Source organism: Lineus longissimus, chromosome 7, assembly GCF_910592395.1.
Source record: "Lineus longissimus chromosome 7, tnLinLong1.2, whole genome shotgun sequence".
In the NCBI taxonomy this organism is placed as follows: Eukaryota; Metazoa; Nemertea; class Pilidiophora; order Heteronemertea; family Lineidae; genus Lineus; species Lineus longissimus.
The window spans coordinates 4,856,004-4,880,224 of NC_088314.1; the positions used below are offsets into that span (position 1 = coordinate 4,856,004).

The window sequence follows — 24,221 nt, forward strand, 5'->3', positions numbered from 1 at the left end:
TTTAAAAAGAAATTATGATGTAAATTTTAGTTATATCAAACATTGGTTGATTTTTTCTTTGTGCTGTTTATTGAGGTTTTTGTATTCAATCAGCTGATAAATTGCTACATCAGATGAAAGATTATCCAAAGGAAAACCAAGCATGGCCAACTGTGGCAGCCGAAGTGCTCAAAACTCCTTATTTTACCAAGCAATAGAAGCTGTCCTGGGTGGCTGGACAGCACTGCAGGTGTATATCTAATTAAACTACCCTCTGAGTTTTGATATATGGGATAGTCCGAAACAAGATTGCCCAAGATGCTCAACAGAATTGGGGCTTTTTAAATTTGATACTGGGTGTGTCCCAAAAAAGCGCATGCCAGAATGAGATTGATCACATTTAGGCCTATATCGATCTTCATTCAACCTGATTAAGTGATTGAATTTTGTCAAGTTAAGAACAGTCCAAGTCCATCAAAACGTTTTGAAGTATAACCGTCCTGCCCAAGTCCTAAATGGTGAAGTATTCAAGTAGTGGGTGGGTTGGTTCACTGTTGTTGGATATGATGAACTTATGAAGTAGTATCGTAGCTGTGTAGGCCTAGGCGTAAAATGAGTACAAAGTGAATGGTTGGTTTCCTCCTGTTGGTGCACACAGTGTCAACTATTTATTTCAGACAGTGAAGCTCCTTCCTAATCCTATAATGGCCACTCATGATTTGTATGCTCCTGCTGATGTTATATTATAATTTCCATATTCAGCTTGCTGTTCAACATGGCTTTGGTGGCCTCCACAGTGAGGAGAAAGCTCGGTGGATGGTTGCTGTGATAGAACAGTGGTTCCTCGAAAACAGTAAGAATCAGTTTGATTTCGTTTTGGTACTGTTGCTATGGCTCCCAAAAATGATATATTAGACTTGCAGAACAACAACACTGTTCTGTGGAGAAACAATTCACCCCTTGACGAATAATTTTAATCCTACTCAAACGACTTTATAATGAGTGAATCTCATTTCAAAAGATACTCGCCACTTCATGTTTTTACTTGTTTCTTTTCCAGATGGAATAGAGACCTATGAACTTGAGGACTTTATTGCTGAAATTATGACTTCAGAATTTGATACTGTTACTGATGACAACAGTATACCAGAGGTAATTCTCAAATAAGGAATTCAAAATTCAGACATTTAAGTCATTCATCACCTGAAGACACTGGATCTGTCAAGAAATTTGTGAATAATTATAAACCATAGTTCTAAGTCAACCATCCATATAAGATATTCTAAGATAAAGAATCTTGAATTAATAATTTCTCTGTTAATTATTCTTTGTTGTGTTCTCTCCAGGTTGCAAAATCGATCTGTGGGTATTTCCGTCTGTATCAAGATGGCAAGGGGGATGAGATCAGGAGCCAGCTGCCACAACTACCGAAAGCGAATCTAGATCTGTGCAAGCAAGATGTGTGTCACGATGAAGACATGGATGTAAGTGGCAAACCTACTATTTGAAAGACATCCCTGTCCTTTCCCCCCCTCACCTGAAGCTCACTGCAGAACAGAACTACATAACTACAGATTTGTTCCCAAAAAGTGTCAATGAAAATTGTGAAATATAACTTATCATTTATTGAATCTAGGTTCCTCAAGCTTTCGAATCACATTTGTGAATTGGTAGCATTTGATTTGTTCACTTGCCTTAATAACACTGTAACTGATGTTCTTATTCCTTGTGTCTTGCAATTCTCTCCATCGCCATCATTTTCATCCTCTTCAACTTCTCTCCTGTCTCCAGGAAAGTCCAGACCCCAGTGAGGTTGCAAATCATATGCAGCATTTACATTTGAATCACAGCAATACTGGGCAGCCGACTCCTCCTGGTGATGATGGTGAGTACCAACCCTTTCTCTGACAGAAGACATTTTTTATAAGGACACTGTCATCCTGAATTATCAAGGTCTCCCGTTGCAATCCCATTCGGCTCTTAGTCACACTCCCTCCCTGAAGAGAGAAGATCCAAGTAGAGGAGTGATTGTAGCCTTTGATTGGTCAAGGTGAACAATCCTGACACTGACAAATGCTGTCTGTAATGTAGGGATGTCATGATGATTGAGTTCGACTGGAAGAGAAAAGTACACATCGAGAAAATCTGTGCTCAGTGTCACCTAGACCTAAAATTAGGATTTAAAATATCAATTTTTTGTAGATATCTTAATAGAATATCCTTTAATTTCAGACATGGGGGAAGATAAACCGGATCAAAAGCCAGAGGAGGATGACGGGTGGCAATGTGTTAAACGCAAAGGCAAAAACAGATGATAATCGGACATTCAGCTTTAATTTATGAACCTTGACTTAGCGTTGCTGTGCTTTTACTGTTAAGAATGCCTATCAGAGAGAAGATAGGAAGAGCTCTGAATGTTATGTGGATCATTGATGCCCTCTGTATCCTGACCTCTGTCTACAACTTTTGGAAGTTTTCTGTAGGTGCAGAATGTAACCATAGGGTTGTGAGAATGATACTGAATAATACATTATAGACAATGATATAATCGAGTGACACGTATGAATATTTGTCCCTATGTCTGCAGTAGTCCTTCCTACACCAAAACAAGAATTTACAAGCCAAAGCATGTTTTGTGGTAAGTTGAAATTCTATATCTGCATATCTTGTAGATTTTTGTTTCAGTTTATCAATGTTTCACATTTGAATATGGAAAAGTATTTAAAAAGTGCAATATGACTTCAAGTCAGGATCAAATTGAGTTTGGCTATTGTGGTCACTACTCTCTTTGTTTTGGAAGGGGTAGAACTACTGCAGACAACTGATTTGTTTAAAAGGTTTATATCTTGGGTCACTACAGATATATCCTGTCATTACTTTATTAACTCTATATTGTTATGGAACTGCCCAGTTGTTCGCTGAATTAAGAATTTTAGTAAATGCTATGAATACATATTTTCAAAATTTGTTTTTAATGTTACCAAGAATAGAGAAGACTAAAGGCCTTCCTCCCCTTTCCCATCTCATGCTGCTTATCCCACAAAATCCTTTATCACTTCATACCACAACTTTCCAAAGTTCCAAGTTCAAAAGCTTTTTACATGATAGGCAGTGTAGAATTTGTTGTAGAGTGGTGGAAGGCCTTAGTATACATATTCTTGGTCATTAATGTTGGAACACTGAGCTTATGGTCAACTGACTAGCCTGAACATCTTCAGGGACCATGCACTAGATGATGGGAACCTACATCTAACTTTGGCAAGCAAACTTCATATCAATTCATCATAAGAATGGCGGCAAAATTACTCTGAAAATTGCAGTCAAATACTCCAAAGCGTTATTCTTGCCATTTCCGTTCCAAAGGTTTGTGATACGTAGTGTTGATGGGGAAAAGACAATCCTTATCTGGTGTGAATAAGAAGACAACAAGTCATTTGTTAACTTTCATGGCTTTAATCTAGCGTACATAGTTTATGTATGCATATATGGCATGGATATACTGTAAACCGCTTCATTTCAATGAGCCTAATATTTTCATGAGAGGCGTACAGGGCATGAAAATGTTTAACCTGAAGCTTTTTTCATTGGAAAATACACCCATTCACAGTAACAGATGGAAGCAAAATCAGAAAAGGATGTTTTTGTTAAAATGAAGTGATTTACAGTCAATGACAGGAAACTTTTGAGACAGAATGCCGTTTCCAGCTATATGCACTTAGCTAGTCCAATGAAACTCCACAAGGTCCTACTCAGTCTTTTGTCTGTTATTTCACTGCAGTGATAAAGCTTTTCTGATAGTAAACAATAACAGCATGATATACGAAATACAGAATTCGTCCTTAGAGGGCAACCGTACCTTATGAACAGCTGTAGAATGCCACAGGCATGATAGATATATCCGAGCACTGCAAACTCAGCTAGCATCTGAAAGGACTAGGGCAACACCAAACTGCTTTCTGTGGATGTGGACATAAGAAATGCATTATTAAAATTGACATGTGTCAGTTGTTTGAGCAGCTGGACTAGGTCCTTCCTCATTGAGGGCCATAACCTCAAATCTGTAAGGTGCACCAGGGGCAAGTTTTATCAATCGTCGTGACGCGTAATCGGCATCCTGGAACTGCGTCTGCCGGGCAGTTGGGTTCAGTGTGTTGATGACACGGATCTTGTACCTTGTTAGACGATTCTTGGCATTGAAATCGACTGGATTGATGTCCCAGGTCAGAATGGCAATGTGTTCGTCAGCCTTGGTTGTGCAGTCCACTTTGACGTCGACTGGTACACTGGGCTCACCTGTGCAGGAAATTGACTTACGGTATTAGTGCTTTGAAAAAAGTATTGAACACAAATGAAGTTATAGTGAACTCTCTGAAATCAAGCTAGTTCATTGCAAAGTCAAATCAGGAGTGTGTACTCCTGTGATAAGATAGATTCATGTATCATGGTCTGAAAGCGGGAAACTATCACAGTTTCCTTGTTCAACAGGCTTTGTGGAAAGTTGCAATTGCCAAGCAAATAACTTGCATCTGAATTAATCAAAACACCTGTTGTAACTGCACAGTTTCCTGCATTCACTGGCGGTTCCCGCTGTACAGGGTACTGGACGATTCTTTAAAGGATCCACTGAGAGACTAGACTTAAATGAAATTACAGTGCCTATTCACTGTTGATATAAAACATGTACAGTATTTTGGCTTTGGGAGACATGATAAAATCAATTGCCAAAATAATGGAGGATTTACATCTTGTTGTGGCTGTCTTTGTTGTTGTCTGCTTCATATTCTTTACCAAACCCACCTTTCACTCTGAGAATACTGTGCTCTGAAGTCTGTTCTTCGCCGACTGTGATCTGACACTGGTAGTCGCCAGCATCCTCCTTCTTGACGTTGTCAATCCTCAGTTGATTCCCGGGGAGAATCTTGAAACGACCGTCGCTGGAAAAGTCCTTCCCATCTTTCGTCCAAGTGACCTTTCCGCCTTCGAAGTTCTCAGGGTTCTGCCGTGCCTGGCATGGTAGAGTGACAGTTTTTCCTTGCTTTCCTCTCACTGTGGCATGTTCTTCAAAATATGTTTTACCTGAAATGACACATGACGTTCTTCAAATAAATCTTAGGGCTTGTGTCATAGCAGCACTTGAGCACGATATTGATCATTCCTTTGAGAATTACTTCACATTTATATTTGTTAAAATAGGGTTTTTCATTATTTCAACACCAAAAAGTTACGAAAATCCTCTCACTTCGTCACAAATATGAACAGGGTTCAGAGACTGCTGACTCTAATTTTCGATGAATAGGAGGACAAGGCAATCTGTGTCAGAGGTTAATCAAATCGAAATGGATAAATTGGAGTCCCTCTTCCGGCATTGATAAGCACATTACATGGCAATTGCAGTTCATTGATAATGTCATGTCAGCTCAGATACTCAGTATATCATGACAATTTTGACCTCACAATAGGTGGCCTGATTAAGATAACTACATGTACTGTTGATTTAGGCACGATTTTAAGTTCAATAATGGAAATGATGCCTTTCAGCCCCAACTTTGACTTTGTTGACCATTTTGTGCTTAATCCAAAGAAAGAATTCTTGTTTCACACACAAATTTTCATATTTTCATTTCCAAACCACACTTTGACAGTAAACTAACAACAGGAATGAGTTTTTCAAAGCAAGATTTGCTTGAATTCATCTTGCTATTACCTCAGTTGGACTTCAGTTCTAATGTGTCAATAAAGGAAAAGAAGATGCTCTCAGAAATCTGAAACTAAAGGCCAGCAATGTAAAACTTACCATGTGATGATACGGCCCATACACTCACCACCAGAAGAATGTACAACCACATCGTGATTTCAAAATACAAGTTATCTACAAAATAAACAGAAAAAAATCTGAGATTCCTCCGTGCCAAAATAAAGGTCATCCCGAAAGCAATTTTCAACCAACCCGAGTGTATCGAAAAGACGATCAGTGTTCACAAATGGGGTGCACAAGAAAAGAATGCAACCTGCATCAACACCAATGAGGATGGCTCGTTTGAAAAGTGATGACAACTCTGCAACTTGTTCATTTTTATAATTTCATTAACCGTTGATTGGTCAAGATGCTGATCACCGAGTATGCCACTGTCAACTCAAAGACCATGTTTTCACACCTTTAGTTTGAGAACTCAGCCTGAGTCCTATAAATCAACACGATGAAAGGATCTTCATGCTTCAAGGGTTGAACTGCACTGAATTCTGATGTGTTCAAGGCAGATGCATTTGTGAGGACTAATACTTGATAGTTCAAGATGGATCAGAGAGCATACAGCTGGGCAAAGGTCAACTTGGGCCTATTAAATTGAGCCCTCAAGGAGAAGACCAAATATTTACACACCAATATAGATGTTTGAAAATGACTGTATTCCTCTGTTAATAGTGCAGCACTGGACAGGGTCAAAAGACATAATGTCTTATTCCCAAATCCCTTTGAGACCCTGATGTGGAAAATCAAATTGGAATGGTCCATATCGCATGATATGATTTCATGAAATCATTTCGTCATGATGATCCAGGAACCAGAAAGAGGAGGCATTCACTGCATTTCTCATAAAAATTCCTGGTGTGTTCCAGTATTTCATCAGGTCTACCAGAATTTTATGCCTAACCAGATATTATGATATGAAAAGTGAACTTCGTTTGCTTCAAAAGTGCTTTAAAGGTTGTACTTACCACTAGGTCCTTTCTTCTGTTGTTGGTATTGCAGATGTTGCAAACTCAACTGGCCAAAAATTAAAATAAATCAGGTTTTTCAGGCAAAGAGCAATTGGTCATTTTCTCGCAATTACATATTTGGGTCAAATCGTTTGTGAGTATGATATAAACAATCTTGCTAATTTTGGGAAAATTTGCTTCAAACTTGTTCATCTGAATCCCACGCAATTTTGATATCAATGCTGAAGTGAGTGCTGTTGGATAATTGTTGACAAAATACACCAGATAATCGGACCTTAGATTTGAAAATCAGTTGCTCACTGGAGTGGGAATGGTTTACATGCAGGTTCCCAAAGTGTGGTTTCAACCAGCAGTGAAATATACAGACGTAATATCTATACAAAGCCTGTAAAATCAGCTTTACATGGAGTGGAATCAGACATTTAAAAACGTTGTAAAAGTGAGACAGTCTATTTCATGTAGGAATCAAGAGAGACAACCACTATGAAGATGATACAAGGACAATCACATCCAAGAAGTGCATGGAATTCTCTTCCATTTGAGAGCACAGCCTACTGACACCCATCTCTAATTTGACTGGATTCATACCCAAAAGACAAAGACTGTGGACATGATAATCCAGGGACATGTCCTTTGTCACCATACCAAGGGACACCATGGTTTAAAGACATACTGTAAACTTGGTTAGGAGCCATCCTGTTGCCTCTAATATCTCCAGGTATATGCTGGCTCTTGACAGATTGTAACACAAGTTGTGTAGGCTCCTGAGATTTGACAGCACTGCATAAAGTTTGTCTCCGGATCCAAGGGAGGGTTAGCCTGGACACCAGGTTGTTATCCATAATCATCAGTGAGAGATGATTGTTTAGGTTCATTTGTTGTCGACATGACATTTACACAATTATACTCCACCAGGCATAATTATTCTGGAGTATTCTTTGGTATTTGTGTTAATAATATTGACTTTTTTTCTCAGTTCTTGCTTTTATCACGTTTAGGCATCCTAATGTTACCAAATCAAATTGTTGCAGTGCAAGGTCAAATGGGATGATGGTTATTTAAGCAGAAAACCATCTCGTAGAATCAGGCTTCACCCTTCAGTTCAGTACAGAAGTGATGGTTGATGTTTGGTCATTTCAAAATAGTGTAACAAGATGATATTTCAAAATATGATTTTATTTCTATTTACATACTTATAACATTTTAAGAACCAACAATCAATGCGGACTAAAGAACATATAAATAAATCATGTATATACATGCTATTGTACACATTCCTAACAATTTATCAAAATCTTGTAAGATTAGCTTCAAGTTGTTTGAACTTGGAGTAAATTTCTATTTAACACAGGGAGTAATTCTATAGTAATGGAAACTTGGAGTAATTTCTATATGGAATTCTGGATTACACCTGCACGGAAAGGAGTTGACAAGAAAGGTTGTGACTGATTAAACCAATAATGGACGGAAGGTACAATTAGTTTATGTTGCACCACAAATCTTGACAAATATGGAAAAATGTAATGATAATGGTCTGACTTAAGATTTCTAAGTCTATTTGACTCCTTATACTCTGCAGTCACATCTATAAAAGCCATTGATTCACAAACCATCATTGTCATCATCCCAAGCCATTAATAAAGAAGACATTGACCCCATGGGCTTGGCAGGGAAGGCTGAGGATGGCCTAGAATCCACCTCCGACTTAACATGCTTAGATGGTTCTGGCCTTGAGTCTTGAGCATCAAAGTTTTCAACCCTTGACCTCTTAGACCAGGCTGGAGAATGATGCCTTCTATGCTCAAGAGATTTTTTACTCTTCTTATGTCCCCGTTTCTTTTTCTTTTCCTCCTGTACAAGTTCTCGGCGACTGTCTGCACTTGTGGAACTATCAAGACTATGCCCACCGGGTGTCCCATCAATGGATGGACGGGCAACTCGAATAACCGGGACAGACAAGTCAGGACGTGCCTGAGCGTCCGCCTCGTCATCAAGACAGTCAATATCAGTTGTAACTGCAGAGTCAATGTTTACGAAGCCATGTTTTTGTGGTTTTGATTCAAGAATGTCCTTGAATAACGGATCGTTGATCACGTCATCGTCTTGCACCTTATCTGGAGCTTTGAACGTCTTTATCGTATCCTCATGAAACTCTTTCTCAAAATCACCAATCCAGCTCCCTTGGTAACTCTCTGACTTAAACACACTTATATTGCTATCGACATCAGTAAATTTGATATCACTGCCAAGTTTACTACTCTCTATTTCTTTCAAATTTGGCACAGGAGTCAAGCCTGCAGTTGAAAGGTCGAGATCTCTTTCCCATGCCAACTGTTCTACCGCTGATGCGAGACCAGCACTTGGCATCCCGTTAAGGGATGACCCGGTCGACGCCCGTCTTGAATTAATATAATGAATTCTAGGTGTCGTCAAGAACTCTTTCCCGTCACTGTCCATAGCTGTGGACAATTCCAAATTTCTATCACTACCGGGAAACTCGAATGGCGTCTTGTGACCTTTCTTCTTATGTTCACGAAGTAGCCTCTTCACTTCCACTAGAGCAAGCTGAAAGTACAATGCAATGCATCGGTTAGCAAAAGCAGGCAACAAAATTTGAATGAGCATATTTAATAGAACTTACTTGAACATAAGAAGAGGAATGGAAACACTCAAATATTGCAGTTCTACTTGTTCCCACAAGAAATCCCCATTAAACCTGAAAATGACAACCGGAGCGGCTTTAGTTTAGCTTATATGAATATTTGAACTGAATTCTTTGACATAACATATTATTTACCTTCCAATTAATTATTGCTCCCTTTCGTTGTTTTGCCTTCGTCTTGTTGGATGTCTTTATGACCATTAACCCTCTGTGTTCCTGGTCCTCTTGGCCAACAGCATAATCTCCACGGAAATCTTTTGGTGGCTTTCCGAGTTTCACTGAGTACTCGAATAATAATTGCTTGAGTTGTTTCCGGGAGTAGCTTCTTTCAAGATTTACAATGATCTGTGCTTTCTGAAATGGAGATATTTAGAGATGATTCAATGGAATCCATCTGCTCCTTTTCACTGAGGTCTCGAAGCGGATAAGATTGTTGGCAATGTCTCTGGAGCTGAGGAGAATTGTGTTGACACCATGAAGAAGAGAGAGACTGTCTGTATGTTTTCACCTACCTGTCTCTTCCACTCTTTCTCTGACCTGTCAATGACTTGTTGATACGTGTTGCCCATCATGGCTATCAACATGTTCAGCAGGAGAATTGGCACTAACACCATGAAGAAAAAGAAGACGATCTTGGTCAAGGTAGCATACCGTGTGTAGCCAAACTCTTCATACTGTGGAAGAAGCAAAACCATTAGTAAGAAGTTGTTCATTACGTGGACTCTTTCCCTTAACATTCTTTGGTAATCAGCATCATTTTGCCCTGTTGTTTGAAATTACGCCGGCATTAGCATCTACCAGAAATGAAAAATCAACAAAATGTTGGGTACTCTGGCTATATACTTGATTGCAAGTATATATTAATCTATACTTGGTGATAGTAATATATATACAAGGCGTCGTTGTGCCACAGCGCTTTATTCAATCAGATCATGGAATGTCACTCAAATCAAAATATCTGAATCGTTGTGCAAACCAAATTACTAACAAATTACTACAAAATCAACCATATTTAGTCTGAATAGTAGCGTACAATGCATATATGATATGTGATATGTATTCAAAGCAGGAAACATTTCAATTTGCATCCAGAGGTCAAGTTATTTACACAAGGTTCGTTGTGAGAACATGTCAGAGTAAATATGGTTTTAACGTAATAAGACAAAGTCACAGAACACCAAAAGAATAAGGTATAATCTGGCAAGGATTCCACCAGCAGGCATTTCCCCCAATTGTATTTATAACTCCCCAATTCATGTTGTTTTAGGATGATATCGGTATCCCTGATGTTTTTTTCAAGTATCTATGTTCAAGTCCCCTCGAATGATCAAAGGAGTTTCGAGAACTCGGGGAATAGGAATTTATGTTTGTTGAAGACAAAGAAAGGAAATGTAAAACAAATGTGCTATGCAAAGTTTAGAGATGCTGGAACAAAGCAGTTGTGTACTCTGCTCAAACAGAAAACAGATCAACCGGTAACCAAGGTAACAGAGGTGCTAACCAAGGCAACTAGGTGGCAATCAAGGCAACAGAACTGGTAACCAAGGCAGCAAAACATAAACAAGTTGCAATAGCCAAACTGAGGTAGACGTTCACCTTGATACCCATGTCTCCTTTTGACATCTAAAGTCAAAGAAATTAAAACCATATTTACTCAAATAAATTTCAATGCAGTTTTTTGGTTCTTTAATGAATTGTGTGCTACTATCAAACATATATCAAAGTGAAATAGAAGCTGTAATCTCAGGTCTCTAAAACTTGAAGAAGTTTATCTATGTTGCCATTTACATACCCAAAAGATGGGGATGAAAATGAGGTTGATCAAATAATAGGGCGGTTATTTAGTTCCCTTGGCCTTGCAAAAAAGGCATTCGTATATCATGCTTTTCAATTATGACAGTCAGTTCACAGTTTGTCGTACATCAGAAAAGGATCGCTGAGTCCTGCGGTCAGTGAGTGAATTATCGAAAGTTTGAGTCAATTATGTCTGTTGGATGAAGTCAATTTACGTGCAGGTATGACCTACCTTGAACTCCCCTAATGTCATCTGGAAGAGCGTCATCAACGTATCGAGGATTGTCTTAAACGTTGTGATACTTTCATTATCAATGTCTTTAAACAGGAAGAAGAAACCTAAAACAAGAGCAATGGCAAAGGTTAAAGGGGGGCTAAGGAAAATACAAATACACAAAGCCGTAGTGCTGAGTTATTATGCATGCAAATTTGCTTAAACTCTGAAAGAATAGTATCTGTATATCTGTCTGCTCAATGGCATTGTTGAAATTCGTATTCAGTATTTATTTACACAAACAGACCCAAATTTTTTAAGGCTGTTGCCTTGTTTTGAGATGATGCGGAGCGGGCAGTTATCGTTTATAGAATTCCTGTGTAAAAAGCCCTACAGATGATGACACTACAGTATAGAAAGGAGTTAAAAGTTTGGCCATGAAAAAAAGTATTAGACAATGACATCAGTTGTTAGTCAGTAACACCAATGGTTAGTTCAGCGGGCTGTGTGTTACCATACTTTATAATAACTAATGACTAAACTATTACACAAGCACTATCACGGAACAATGATTCATGACTTTTTAACAATCAACAAAGTCCTGAATTGAAACCGCCGTCCACCCTCCCGACCATATATGATAGTCATCTCATTACTCACCTTGTGCAAAACAAATGAGTATTACTAAGTATATGATGGCAAAGCGTACCAAATCCCCACGTAACATCTTATAAATCATGGTAACAAAGGGTCCATACAGTCGGATACCCCTAGAAGAAAAGGGTGGGTTAGATGTTAGTAAGGGAAAGGTGTTTAAGATAATTGGTTTGGGTTAGTATCTAATGCTCTACCTAGACTTCCTACACTGTATTTCACAAAAAAATGGCACTTCATGCAAAAATATAACATTTTCTTCAAATATTGGATTAAACCTGAGTGCCAGTTTCTCCTGAAATAGACTATAAACCTGTTCAGTACGACACCCACCACCAAAGTTTGACTGGGGCTCATGAAGGGAATTGGCAATGCCTTGGTCATGCAAAAACCATAAACACACAAAACCTAATGAAAGGAGACAATAGTATCTTTTGTATTATGTATGATGATCAATGTCATCTGGCTGCAAATTAAATATTGACGTTGAGGAGATGACCCCAACTTTGCTCTATTGAATTGGTTTTCTTAACTGAAAATCGATCATGTTAACTGATGACCTTTAGCAGATGCAATAATTCCTTCATCAATTCCAGTAATCTAGGAATAGAAAGCAAAATCTTATCCAAACTTAGCAGACATCAAATAAGATGACCAGACGTCAGATTTTGCGAGCAGACGTCAGATTTGTTTTCATACCAAAGGTAAAGCTTGTAACGAATACCAAGGTGATCAATAGAAACTTAACAAGGTCATTCATGAGCATTTCGTAGAAGATTACCACAAATGTACCAACATAGGTCGATCCCCTGAAATTGATATTGAGCGAGATAGTGTCAATCAAAGGGATAAACAAATCTATGGGTGACAAAATTGTGTCGACAGTCACGCATTCAACCTATCACCAGGATAGAATGGCTGGGGCGGGGGGGGGGGGGGGGGGGCAGTCATTACACACGACATCATTAAAAAATTGACAAGGGACCCTATTGCAAAACAAATCCCTTGATTACTTTAGAAGAAGGCACTGTTGATGTTAAAATATTCCAAACATTAGGCACTCATTTGTTTGTGTCAAACCTCAACCCACGTGCGCAAAATGGTGAGGAAGTTAGTGGACAACTACATCACAATCATTCGTGCTTGATTCCTACCGCAGGTAAATTGAATAAAGAAGACACCAAAGACAATGAGGAACATCAATAGATCTCTTTTGGCCATGAGATAAAACATGACAACAAATGGACCAAGGATATGAACAGCTCTGCAAGCATAAGACAGTATGAGAGTTTAACGTAAAAAAAGTGACACTCTGTTATTTGGACACCCTTTTTCATTTGGGACAATGATTTTGGTCTCAAATTAGTTGTTTAATCTAATCAATTTTGCTTCTTACACAGAGCACTTTGATTGAGGTCAGTATCAGTGTCTGGCGCCGCCGCCGCCGGCATCTTTTTCTCTGAATCCTCCATCAGCGCCTGAACACAACAGAAAGGGTAGACCCCACATATTTCTTACCTTGCAAAGTAGAGGAAGAATATCCATGATCCGGGTAAGGTGATGGTCAGCAGGACCTCTTCGTGCCAGACTAGTCCAAAGAACCGTAGGGGTACGCATGCCAAGATGAGGAGACAAGAGAAAATGAAGATTGTTTTGGCTGGAGCACTTTTCTGGAGAGAGAAGAGAAACATGTCTGAGACTAGATTCAACATGCATCCCATGGCGGTCAAATATTGAAGCCAGCTGTTTGGACCTCGCCTCTAAGTTGAGTCAGCTTTAAGCAGTGCCATGACCCACCACATGTGAGAGCTAATTTTAAACTTGCTGCACGGACATTTGGTTCAATTGTCATGAGTTGCGAACTGGCAGCAGCTTTCTCATTTAAGGATTGTGTCCAAAATAACACTTCCTTGAAACCTCAGGCTCCTTTATTGTATGATCTGAGCTATCTCGCTCAGATCACAACAAGACCTTTCAAAATCATGAAAACTGAAAGGATGAATGTTGGGATACTTACCAAGTTCTTTGCAAAGCCTGCTATACCCTGAGATTTTATCTCACTGATTTGAAGTAGAAATTTGACAGCACACGTGACAACGACAAATATTTCCATCATCCACCGGATCTGAAATAAAATAGATCAAAAGGATCAAAACTTGAACCTCTCAAATGTTACAATAAGTTCCACTAAACAGGACCAAGGGGGCATATGAGAAGTACAATCACTTACTGTAGGCAGAAGTTTTGGAAGATGTCTTTTTTTGTGATTCTCTACCTTTTACTGCAGAATTTTACATTTTGCATGTGTCTTTTTGCTATACTTTGGGAGCCGCGCTGCAAAATGCGTATATAGTTACATGTTGCACTTGTTGATTTCACAGATCAGATCAGACTGAAAAGGCTGCAAAATTAAATCTCACAGTACTTACAATATGTTCAGTATTTGCCGCTCCAAGTAGCTGGTTGGATCCGCGAGGGCGGAGGTAAACGGCTGTACTGAGTATGATCAGGTAGATAATGTGGAAGATCAGCTGTTCAAAGAAGCGCCTCTGCAATATAAGATGTTAAGTTGCTAAATGGAATCATTTGAAATGAATAACCAAATTTTCGAAAATCACTGGATTATATGGATCACACCATAATTGGGCAACTAAATATCATACCCGTAACCACCAACTTAACAAAAATTTGGAAATCATTTACTGATAGATCAGTCAGGAGAAATCAGCACATATATTGAAATATCAATGTCAATGTTGTCAATGTCTTACCCTCGCAAAATATTTCCATTTGTCATCAAGGAGTTGACTAATAACACCACCGTCCAACATTTGTAAATGTTCATCTGTTTTTCCTTCAATGATGAACATTAGGGCGGATTTCCAATCTGCAAGATGTTAGGATATCTTTTAGAATGCAGGAGTCATGAAGGTGTAGTGCAGAGACTGCACTGATCAATCTCTCATCTTTGGTATTTCCTCCGGTAATATAAGGATACGAAATCATATAAGTCTTGATCTTTGAATTTCTTGTTAAGAAGTTATATGGAGATATGTCAATTCAACAAATTGACTGCACGTAATAACCTGACTCCCTTATGAACTAAGTCAACGAGTTTAGATTTGGCAACCCGGCCCGCTCACTATAGACATAAACTCAGATTCACGTTGTCATTGGCCCCTGTGGCCCCCCCTAAACAACCTCTGATGGCCTCTCACTGATGACCTCTGGCATTAGTTCTTCCTTTCAGTTACAGGAAGCCGCTCCTACTTTACATCCTCTAAAACTTGGGGCCACTTACTTGTGCTGCCATCTGGTCCTATAGTGTCTAGAGCAGTTAAAGGGTACGTTGAGCAAGTTATGTTGCTATATCGCCAGATTTCCTGAAAAAGAAGCAGTCTGAAGGTCATGGGGGTGAAGGTCATGGGGGTGGTCGAGGTAAAACATACATAACCCAACTGGACCTTTCTAATCCTAATACAGAGATGGGCTCTGATGAATTCCTTGACATGAACTGAACGATTGTATAAGGGAGGTCTCAAAGAAAACACAAATTTACAGCCACCATTTATGAATGACCGGGGGGGGGGGCTGGATTTACTTACAATACTACTAAGTTCTATTATTTCTTGGAAGATCTTCTGTCTGCCTAGTTTACTGGCGAGGGTGAGGGGTGTCAGACCTGCTGCGTTCTTGATATACGTGTTGGCAGTCTTGATAGGGTGTCGCACTGCATGTCTGTACATATTCTGAAAGAAACCAATACAGAACATTGAGCCAATGGACAAATTAACACCTGAAATGCTTTCAAAGGTTCGTGAATGGGTTAAAGTTTTAATGAAAATCTATGACAATGATAAACTACATTGATTGTGGTTAACACTATCAATGTTCTGTAACAAAGTGATTGTATTATTTTGCTCACTGATCAATGGTCCATGTCTACTCAATCTTTATTGACAGCAGGTGGTCCAAGTCGGTTATTTCAAATCAACATTGAACTGATACACAGAAGCTTTAGAAATAAAAGATAAAGGATGAAATATGGATTTTTAGATTATTGCATCCGTGCTTTTCACAAGGTCCAATAAAATGTGCATTTAAGCGCTTTTTACCTTTCGAGCACAGATTGTAAACTTTAAAGTCTATCTGTTTTCCAGGATGTGACCCTCAGGAAAAGTACATTCTCTTTAAACATTTGAATGCAACCCCCTTCCCAAATCTCTGCCGGTCCCCACTGAATGGGGTTAGTTACTGGTGTTGGTCTGGGACTCTGAGGAGTCAGGGTCGCTACTCAAGTTTCTCACTTAAAAGGGTCAGGGGATTGGGTTAAATAATCCTTGTCATAACATGACCATGATGAACAAAGAATGTCAATTTCATCAATTAAACATCTTTTTAGAATGATGTCTAGACACCAAATAGATATTATCACAATATTTTCTCCGAGTCCTTCCAAGGGTTAAACAATGTACATGCAGTCCTTTGGGGTCACTAATTTCAGCATGTTACATTAGGAAGTTTACTGAACTGTACATGATGGAAGGATGAATATGTAAGTGCCGATTTTATTGCCGCCTTGCACAACTCGTTCAATGACCACATCATTAACTTTTCACCTTGCAGATATTGCTGCACGGCACCGGTAATGCATCTTTCGTGTGTTTTCTAAGGGCAATATTTGTACACCATATCACTGGGCCATTCAGACTGCCGTCGCCATGGTAAGCTTGAGGCGAAATGGGTAAATTGGCCAAACCGCGATGGCGAAATCATTGATCACGCTTCATGAGTGTCACGACTTCTTTCTTATACGTTTGGACATAAAGTCACACTGTGGTTTCGATTAACCCAACGGTTACTGGGCAATACTTATGCAGAAAACACTATTATGTCAGACAGATGCAATGCTATTTAAACAATGTTCTCAAATTGGTTCAGATTTCTCTTTGGCACATTGATGTCTAAAATCTGCTGGACACACTTCCAAATTTGAGAAAAAGAGTCTCATTGACTGCAAGACTGCCATTACATTGACTACAAGACTACATTCACCATAGACTCAAGCAAGCCTGTTCTCACCCTGACTGCAATACTGCAATTATCTTGACTGCAATACTGCAACAACATTGACTGCAAGACTGCAGCTACATTAACTGCAAGACTGCAATCACCTGATTCACGGCAACACGGCAATACAAGTTGTCATCTCGACTGCCGGACTGCTATAATTTTTTCTCCAAGATTGCCAAACTAATGAGGCAAATACTTCCCGCTGATTGCAAATAACAGTGATATTTTCAAAGTAAATACCCACGCACACCCTGTAATTTCCTTTTATTTGCTTCCATGACGGTTTCCATCATCATGACGATATATCATATTTGACAAGCTACCATGAGGTGATTAGATTGCAGTGGACTACACGGTGGACTTAAGCCAATATCAGAATGTCATATTCTGACAAGGACCTGTGGGCCATGAGTAAAAAGAGTGCAGTGTCGTTAGAAAGTTTTCGATAAGAGTACAAACTGAAATACTCTTGTTTCACCAATTAAAGCCCAGTTGATTATTTACTCTGGAATTGAAACCATCTTGGTGTCGCCAACCAATTGTCTCTTCAGTGTATGTACTCCCTTCTTGAATAGACAGGTAGAACTGGAGTAATTTGACTTAATGAGACTCCAACCTAACTTCATTAATTACACATTAACAGCCAATCTTAGAATATCACACTCCTAAGTACATCCTTGCCAAGACGCAGTCAACCTTATCAGGTTTGTGTCAGTTTCCCAATCAAAAAGACATCTTCCGGTATGTTATTTGCTCATTTCAACATTGAATCATTCAATAAATATATTCAGAAGGAAAGATAACACAAATTCTCATGCATCCGAATTAGATAGATATGGCCGGGCTATTTCCAACATCATTGTGAATGATAGCATCATGTCTGGCAAAAGAGACATAACTTACCACCTGATTGTGTATGACAACCATATGTAGCACCGTATTTCCGAAAGTATCCTGAAGATTTGGATCCGCACCATTGTCAATGAGATAGTTAAAGATCTCCTCCCGGCCACTGGAAGCAGCAAATGCCAGAGGGTACTCCCCAAAGTATGCATAGCCTGAAAATAGCAAATTGAGAAATAAAACTACACTCTGGCCTCCCAAAATGTGGCTGGGGAACTCAAGGAACTGCTCGAACACTTGAGCCATTCAGGCAGATATTCATTTATTACTCCTGGCTTCAGGCAACTGCAGAGTTATGTGTCTTGCTCAATAATACTTGATCATAATATGTTTCTTCTGGGAAAATTTCTTCACAAAACAATTACCTACCTTCATAATCAGTCGATGCTGTATTGCTTAATAATGCCTTCTGATCCTCTGGCAAGAAAAATCGTCCTGTAGCCCTCTGGTTTACTTTAGCACCATTCAATACAAGTAGTTTAACCCCCTCTACGTTTCCCGTCACTATAGCTATATGGAGGCTCGATTCACCTGTAAAGGTTATAATGACAAACGCTTTTCAAACTTTTGGCCTTCTGACTGAAATGTGGCTAGAGCAATATTTTTGGGAAAAACAGTTTATTGACTCTGTAAAATGATTTGTGAACATTGCCTGTTTCAGTTGGCAGCCAACCCGCGACTTCTCTCACATTGGTACCTATGTAAGTGGCAATCTCAGAGGACTCAATTCTTGAGAAATTGGCTTTGTGAATATTGCCAGCTTGAATGCACTTGAACTAAAAGGAGGCATATTGTTTGAGTTTGGCAGGCAATCCATGACGTCTGGCATCTTGTCTCCATGGTACCAATGAAAATCAAACCTGAATGATTTCTATCGGTCACTTTTCACTTACCCCAGATTGATAAAGGTCTTTATTTGTGCTCAGTGATGTATAATTGATTAGGAGATTTCTCAATATAGAAGCATTTAGAGAGAACTCGAGATTGATATACAGCAAGCTCATTCAGTCTCAATAGAAATCACTGGGAGCATTTGTGAAAACAGTAAGAAATGCCCACGGTCTTGGAGACTGCAGTAGGATTTGAATGATATTAGAACTACAACCTGCTCAACATCAAAACACCTACCATAATACTCGTCCCCTTCGTATATGTCCAAAGTAAGTTTTGGATAAAAACTGAGCAATAACTTGGCAATTTCCAAATGTGCTGGACTGTCCATAAGAAAACACAAATGGCACACCGTCTCTCCAACACCACCCCGTTTGTTGATATCCCAGCATGCTTCATGATCCTCGAATTTGTTGAATTTGTCATCTTTGTACTCTGCGAGGACCTGTTCATCTGAGCGTGGATCAACCTCGGAATTGCCCTGAAAAAGGACCATTCAAGAATGAGAAAAGACAGGTTTATGAATGACGAAAGGTTTGTGCAAATTTTGAGAAATGGAAAGAAGGATTTCTTCACCAGCAGTAACAGATAAGGTCCAAAGAGAATTGCTGATGGTCATGTCAAATAATGCTTGTTATTTCATTCTATGTGGTCTCTTTGGAATATTGTCTTAATTAGGACCCCATGCCGTTTCCCAAGCACAGACATTGCAGGTATTAGGTATAATTGCAAGTAAGTAAGTCACTTGGGCAATGGCTATTGCGGATTTAACAAACAACTTAAGGTATTTGATTTGCACAATGCAGGAAAGGGTCTTGAAAAAATAGGTTAGGCCTAACAAACTTCAATATTGGTATAAAGTATAAAGGGCGGAAATACAGCTTATCAACAGAGGTTGAAATAACAAATATATGAGTTTCTTCTTGAATTCAATCTTATGTACGTGTTGACGAAATCTTCAACGCAAAGTTTGCTTAAAAATTAAATCCATATGGACTTTTTTTGGCCCTAATTTAGTGTCATAAAGATTAGCACCAATTTAATGGTCCACGTCCATGTCCAAGAGCAAATAATTGCTTATTAAAGGGCCTACTTGAAAGAAAATCCCAACACATTTTAAAACACAGTTCTTCATCTATGTCCCTCACGCATGTCAATTTGCGCTTCGAAACCACTTTGGGGTTTCATGACTACCAGAATCAACAGGTGGTTTCTTCAACATAAACACTCTTATCGGTAGTATTTCAAAGCTGAATAATTTCTACTGTTTTTGGAAAAGTTTGCCAGTCCATGGCCCATATATACACTGACCTTAAAAAAATGGAGAACATTCCAGTTGTCATGAGCATCAAGTCATAATTGCCTCAAACCATCAAGGCTTTCGATTAACATGATTTATCAGTTATATCTCAACCTTTGATTACAAATCGCATACCTTATTCCCAGTCTGTCACTAAGCTTGCCTGAGAACTAGTACATAATATGTATGGTAATGGTGACCTCGGATTATATGATATCTTTGATACATATATATACCTTCATCGTTACTATAGATCATAAGGTTTGTCACATTGTGACAAGGAATAACTGTGTAATGTCTTTGAAGATACTGTAGGGCATTGTTCATAACTGCATTTCTACTTTCCTGACCCACAATTAAATATTAACGGCGTACTCCTTCAAGCATCCCCCTTAAGTGTTTGATAGGGTTAATTAGGTGCTCAAAAATTTGCCTGAGCTTCGAAATCCAATATGACATTTTTCCTTTTTCACTCATAGTTATAGTGCAAAAGAACTTAATAAAACTATTGCCGTGTTTAAATAAATTTCGAACTTAGCTTGTCAGTAAATACAAGAGCCTTACGCGACTTCCGGATATTGGCAGTGTCAGACAATTTCTCTTGATAAATAGTTGCCATAACCACCTGCCATGGCAACTATGGTAGGTGCCTGTGTTGGCATTACTACAGCATGAAATATTTGGTTGTTGAGTCTTTTTTTCAGTTATGTTGAGATTTTTTTCTGAAAAGGACATTTGAAGAAGAAAATCAACAATCAGATTATTTGCTAGACTGTCTGAGGCAGAGGACTTTAAAAAATGTTTTAAATAAAAAAGATTCTGATGGTTTACATCACCTGACCACCAGGGGACCTAATCCCAAAACCTGCTATTAGTATTATTTCTTTCCTACTGTTCAGCTAGATTGGCATAAATGTTATATCATGAGTGCATCAAAGGACAACACATAATATGTCACCCAGGTATTCAATTTGACCTCTTTCAATTTCACACTGCATATCAAGTGCATATTCAACAAGCCGAGTGTGCACACCGGCCCCTGGCAGTATCATACATCATGCCACAGTTACAACCCTACCAATGTCATTTCATGAATGTGAATATCAAGATACAATGTACAAGGTTGACTTTCATCGCTATATTTACAATTGTCTTTACATAATGCAAGTACAATGGGCCTGGTACCAAGTACGATGCCTTTGCTGAAGGCTAAATCATTTGGGTTGCAAAATGCACTTGAGTTGTTGGATCAATTCTCCGAGTGTTGACAAAGCTCTCTAACTGTTGACCAAGCAGTTGTCAAACACCAATAACTACTCTAATGTGTGTGACAATTTGTGGACACTGAAACGGCTGGATCATTTTTGGACCATTTGTCCCATTTCTGCTGAGGAGAGCATAAGTAGAATATGTTGTTAAAGATAAAAATACATGTACTTGTTAATTATTGTCCAATTTGATGATGGAAAAATGATTCCGGTATTGGATAAGCCTACATAACATAAACAACTGGATGATACTTACATTGCTCACCAAATAGACATTTGACATGCTAAAAGATATGTTGAGACTTCATCTGAATAAGTAAGCCAAGCCCCAGTGAAGGTAAAATGCACATTGTTTTTCATTTTGGCCAGATCAGGTCATATTGGGATTGCATGTATTGGGAAGGTACAAGGAATATCTTGTTTTGTCTGATTTGAAGAACGAGGCAGTTCAAGTAAGTGACTTGCCCAAGGTCATACATGAAAGCCATTAGTCTGTGTTGGGTATGAAATACAGACATTCGGATCAAAAACTATTTTCTTACTCTCAAATTTATGAACTTACAGGTTTACAACATTTACTGAATAGACTGTGTCATTTCAAAAAGATTCATACCTGCATATATCCTCTCTATTTAGCAGCAATGTGAAAAAGATGAAACTTATCAAATCTAAAGCATGATTTAAACAAATTTCTTTGGTTAAAAATGATGGCACCAAATGTATTCACAACCTAACTTCCATTTAGAATTACAAATGCAGTCGCATAGCTGAGGGTTTATCCAAAGGAGAGTTGATGAAATGGATTTAAACAACAGGCCCAAGGGCCTGGTGCTCAGCTGAGATACCGGTGGAACTTTTATCTCAAATCAAAAGTATAATGGCAAAATGGCTATAAACAAGAGGCCCAAGGGTCTGGTGCTCAGCTGTGATATCGGTGGAACTTTTATCTCAAATCAAAAGTATATGACAAAATGGCTATAAACAAGAGGCCCAAGGGTCTGGTGCTCAGCTGTGATATCGGTGGAACTTTTATCTCAAATCAAAAGTATATGACAAAATGGCTATAAACAAGAGGCCCAAGGGTCTGGTGCTCAGCTGTGATATCGATGGAACTTTTATCTCAAATCAAAAGTACATGTATATGACTAAATGGCTATAAACAAGAGACCAAGGGTCTGGTGCTCAGCTGTGACATCGGTAGAACTTTTATCTCAAATCAAAAGTATATGACAAAATGGCTATAAACAAGAGGCCCAAGCTGAGATAGAGAGTCAACATTTATTTCAATTATTCATGAAATGTAAAAACTTAAGGTGAAAAGAGTGAGAATAACACCTCACCTCCATTCTAGCTCTAAGTCTTGATCGCCATCGCACCCACTTTGCCTTAGTCAGATGTTCTCCTTTTCCTCGATTGTACAAGAAGTGTACAATTTCCTCCCGAATCATCTGCTTGGCCGTATCAGGTCCGTGATCCGTATATGCTTCGACCAGTTTTCCCCCACGGTTTAAATCCATGTACTGGTACATGGGATTCTCCGCTGCCTCCTTGTTTTGTTGCTTCCATGCTGTATCATTGTTGACAATATCTTTCGTCCACGGCAGACGACAGGAGCAAAGGCAACCAGGTGAGGTACATTTACACAACATAGTTCCCATGTTTTAAAAACTGACTAGAAAACTAAAGAATTGTCACAATGTATGTATGTCACTCTAGGAAGTACAATCATTGTAGTCCTTATCAACATGATTTTGATATCCATTGAATTATTTAAGGAAGAAATTCTGAAAATAAATAAAATAATGCAACTATACCAGGTGAGATACATTCATGATGAAATATACTGGACATAAATGCTGCAAAGTAAAAGATATAACTAATACTGAAATGACTACTCGGGTAATTGGTTGCTTGATTTACTTTGCTCTCAAGTCAGCCAAATGAAGAGGCCCTTAGGCCTACCCAGAGACAATCTACACCAGAAAAATTTGGGTAAAGTGTTCTGATATAGGCCAATATTTAAAAAAGGCAAGAGATATAGATTCAGATTCAAGGAAGATAAGAAGACAATTTACAAAAAAATTCTGAATTCAATGGTGTGAGCAGAGCGAGATGGAATTTAAAGGCAGTCCTATATCAAATAAGCAACACACATGTAAGAATACGAGAGATCCTACCTTATTCATCAAAATGCTAGTAGCCTATATTTACGGTACCTTATTCCTCTAAGCATGTAGACTATACCGGAATTGTTTAATGAACGCGAATATAATACATATACAGTCCACTACATTAGTTCGACAGGCGCATACTTGGAAGTTTATCTGCTTATAATAAACTTCTTACATAATTGCTTTATTACCTTGTCCCATGAATAAGAAAGAATTAGTATTAGTATAGTCTCTGCAGTATTTAAGGATTTCTTATTGTTATGACCCGCCAAAAAAGAATCACCATGCTATCACAAGAATATGGAAAGAGCAATAGAGGCGTTGCCTTGCCAACATATCAATATCTGCCGTCCAACCTCGTCTTCAGGCTTGGTTGCTTCCTGGTGTCGGGACTGGAAGAGTTTCCCAAATAGATTTGGTTTTCCTCTTTATTGGCTATTTGCTTTATTTTCTGAAATAAATGATGAAAATGAAAAAACAATGTTCATGGTAGCGTTTCACAATATTGCCAAATGTAAGAAAAATCTGAACGTTACAACTGCCTGTAGTACCGTTCCGTTACCAGCCTAATACTGGTGCTGCCATCTGAGCTAAG

General features: G+C 38.7%; 3 protein-coding genes across 6 annotated transcripts; 1 reads left to right on the forward strand and 2 right to left on the reverse strand.

Annotated features, from left to right (window-relative positions):
• Window positions 1-7: 7 nt before the first annotated feature.
• On the forward strand, window positions 8-3,329 carry LOC135490849 (pre-rRNA-processing protein TSR2 homolog). Its single transcript, XM_064776403.1, has 6 exons — window positions 8-229; window positions 742-832; window positions 1,040-1,131; window positions 1,326-1,463; window positions 1,771-1,864; window positions 2,212-3,329. Exons 1-6 carry the CDS (start codon window positions 143-145, stop codon window positions 2,292-2,294), a joined length of 585 nt encoding a protein of 194 aa, XP_064632473.1. The 5' UTR covers window positions 8-142; the 3' UTR covers window positions 2,295-3,329.
• An 83-nt stretch (window positions 3,330-3,412) lies between these two features.
• On the reverse strand, window positions 3,413-6,788 carry LOC135490848 (peroxidasin homolog). The gene is made up of 4 exons (XM_064776402.1): window positions 6,694-6,788; window positions 5,774-5,848; window positions 4,777-5,055; window positions 3,413-4,272 (listed from the first exon to the last, which is right to left on the reverse strand). The coding sequence occupies exons 2-4, from the start codon at window positions 5,823-5,825 to the stop codon at window positions 3,965-3,967; spliced, it is 639 nt and encodes a 212-aa protein (XP_064632472.1). The 5' UTR covers window positions 5,826-5,848; window positions 6,694-6,788; the 3' UTR covers window positions 3,413-3,964.
• Window positions 6,789-7,913: 1,125 nt separating this feature from the next.
• LOC135491021 (transient receptor potential cation channel subfamily V member 6-like) lies at window positions 7,914-23,906 on the reverse strand. 4 transcript variants are annotated; one of them, XM_064776642.1, is made up of 18 exons: window positions 23,818-23,906; window positions 22,796-23,239; window positions 22,069-22,083; window positions 19,125-19,368; window positions 18,366-18,527; window positions 17,997-18,151; window positions 15,626-15,769; window positions 15,322-15,403; window positions 14,792-14,907; window positions 14,450-14,569; window positions 14,038-14,145; window positions 13,539-13,690; window positions 12,027-12,136; window positions 11,385-11,491; window positions 10,955-10,981; window positions 9,871-10,032; window positions 9,494-9,712; window positions 7,914-9,261 (listed from the first exon to the last, which is right to left on the reverse strand). In XM_064776642.1, exons 2-18 carry the CDS (start codon window positions 23,111-23,113, stop codon window positions 8,299-8,301), a joined length of 3,204 nt encoding a protein of 1,067 aa, XP_064632712.1. In that variant the 5' UTR covers window positions 23,114-23,239; window positions 23,818-23,906; the 3' UTR covers window positions 7,914-8,298. The 4 variants fall into 4 exon arrangements, with proteins under 4 accessions (XP_064632712.1, XP_064632713.1, XP_064632714.1 ...); XM_064776643.1 differs by lacking the exon at window positions 22,069-22,083; XM_064776644.1 differs by lacking the exon at window positions 10,955-10,981.
• Between the last annotated feature and the right edge of the window lie 315 nt (window positions 23,907-24,221).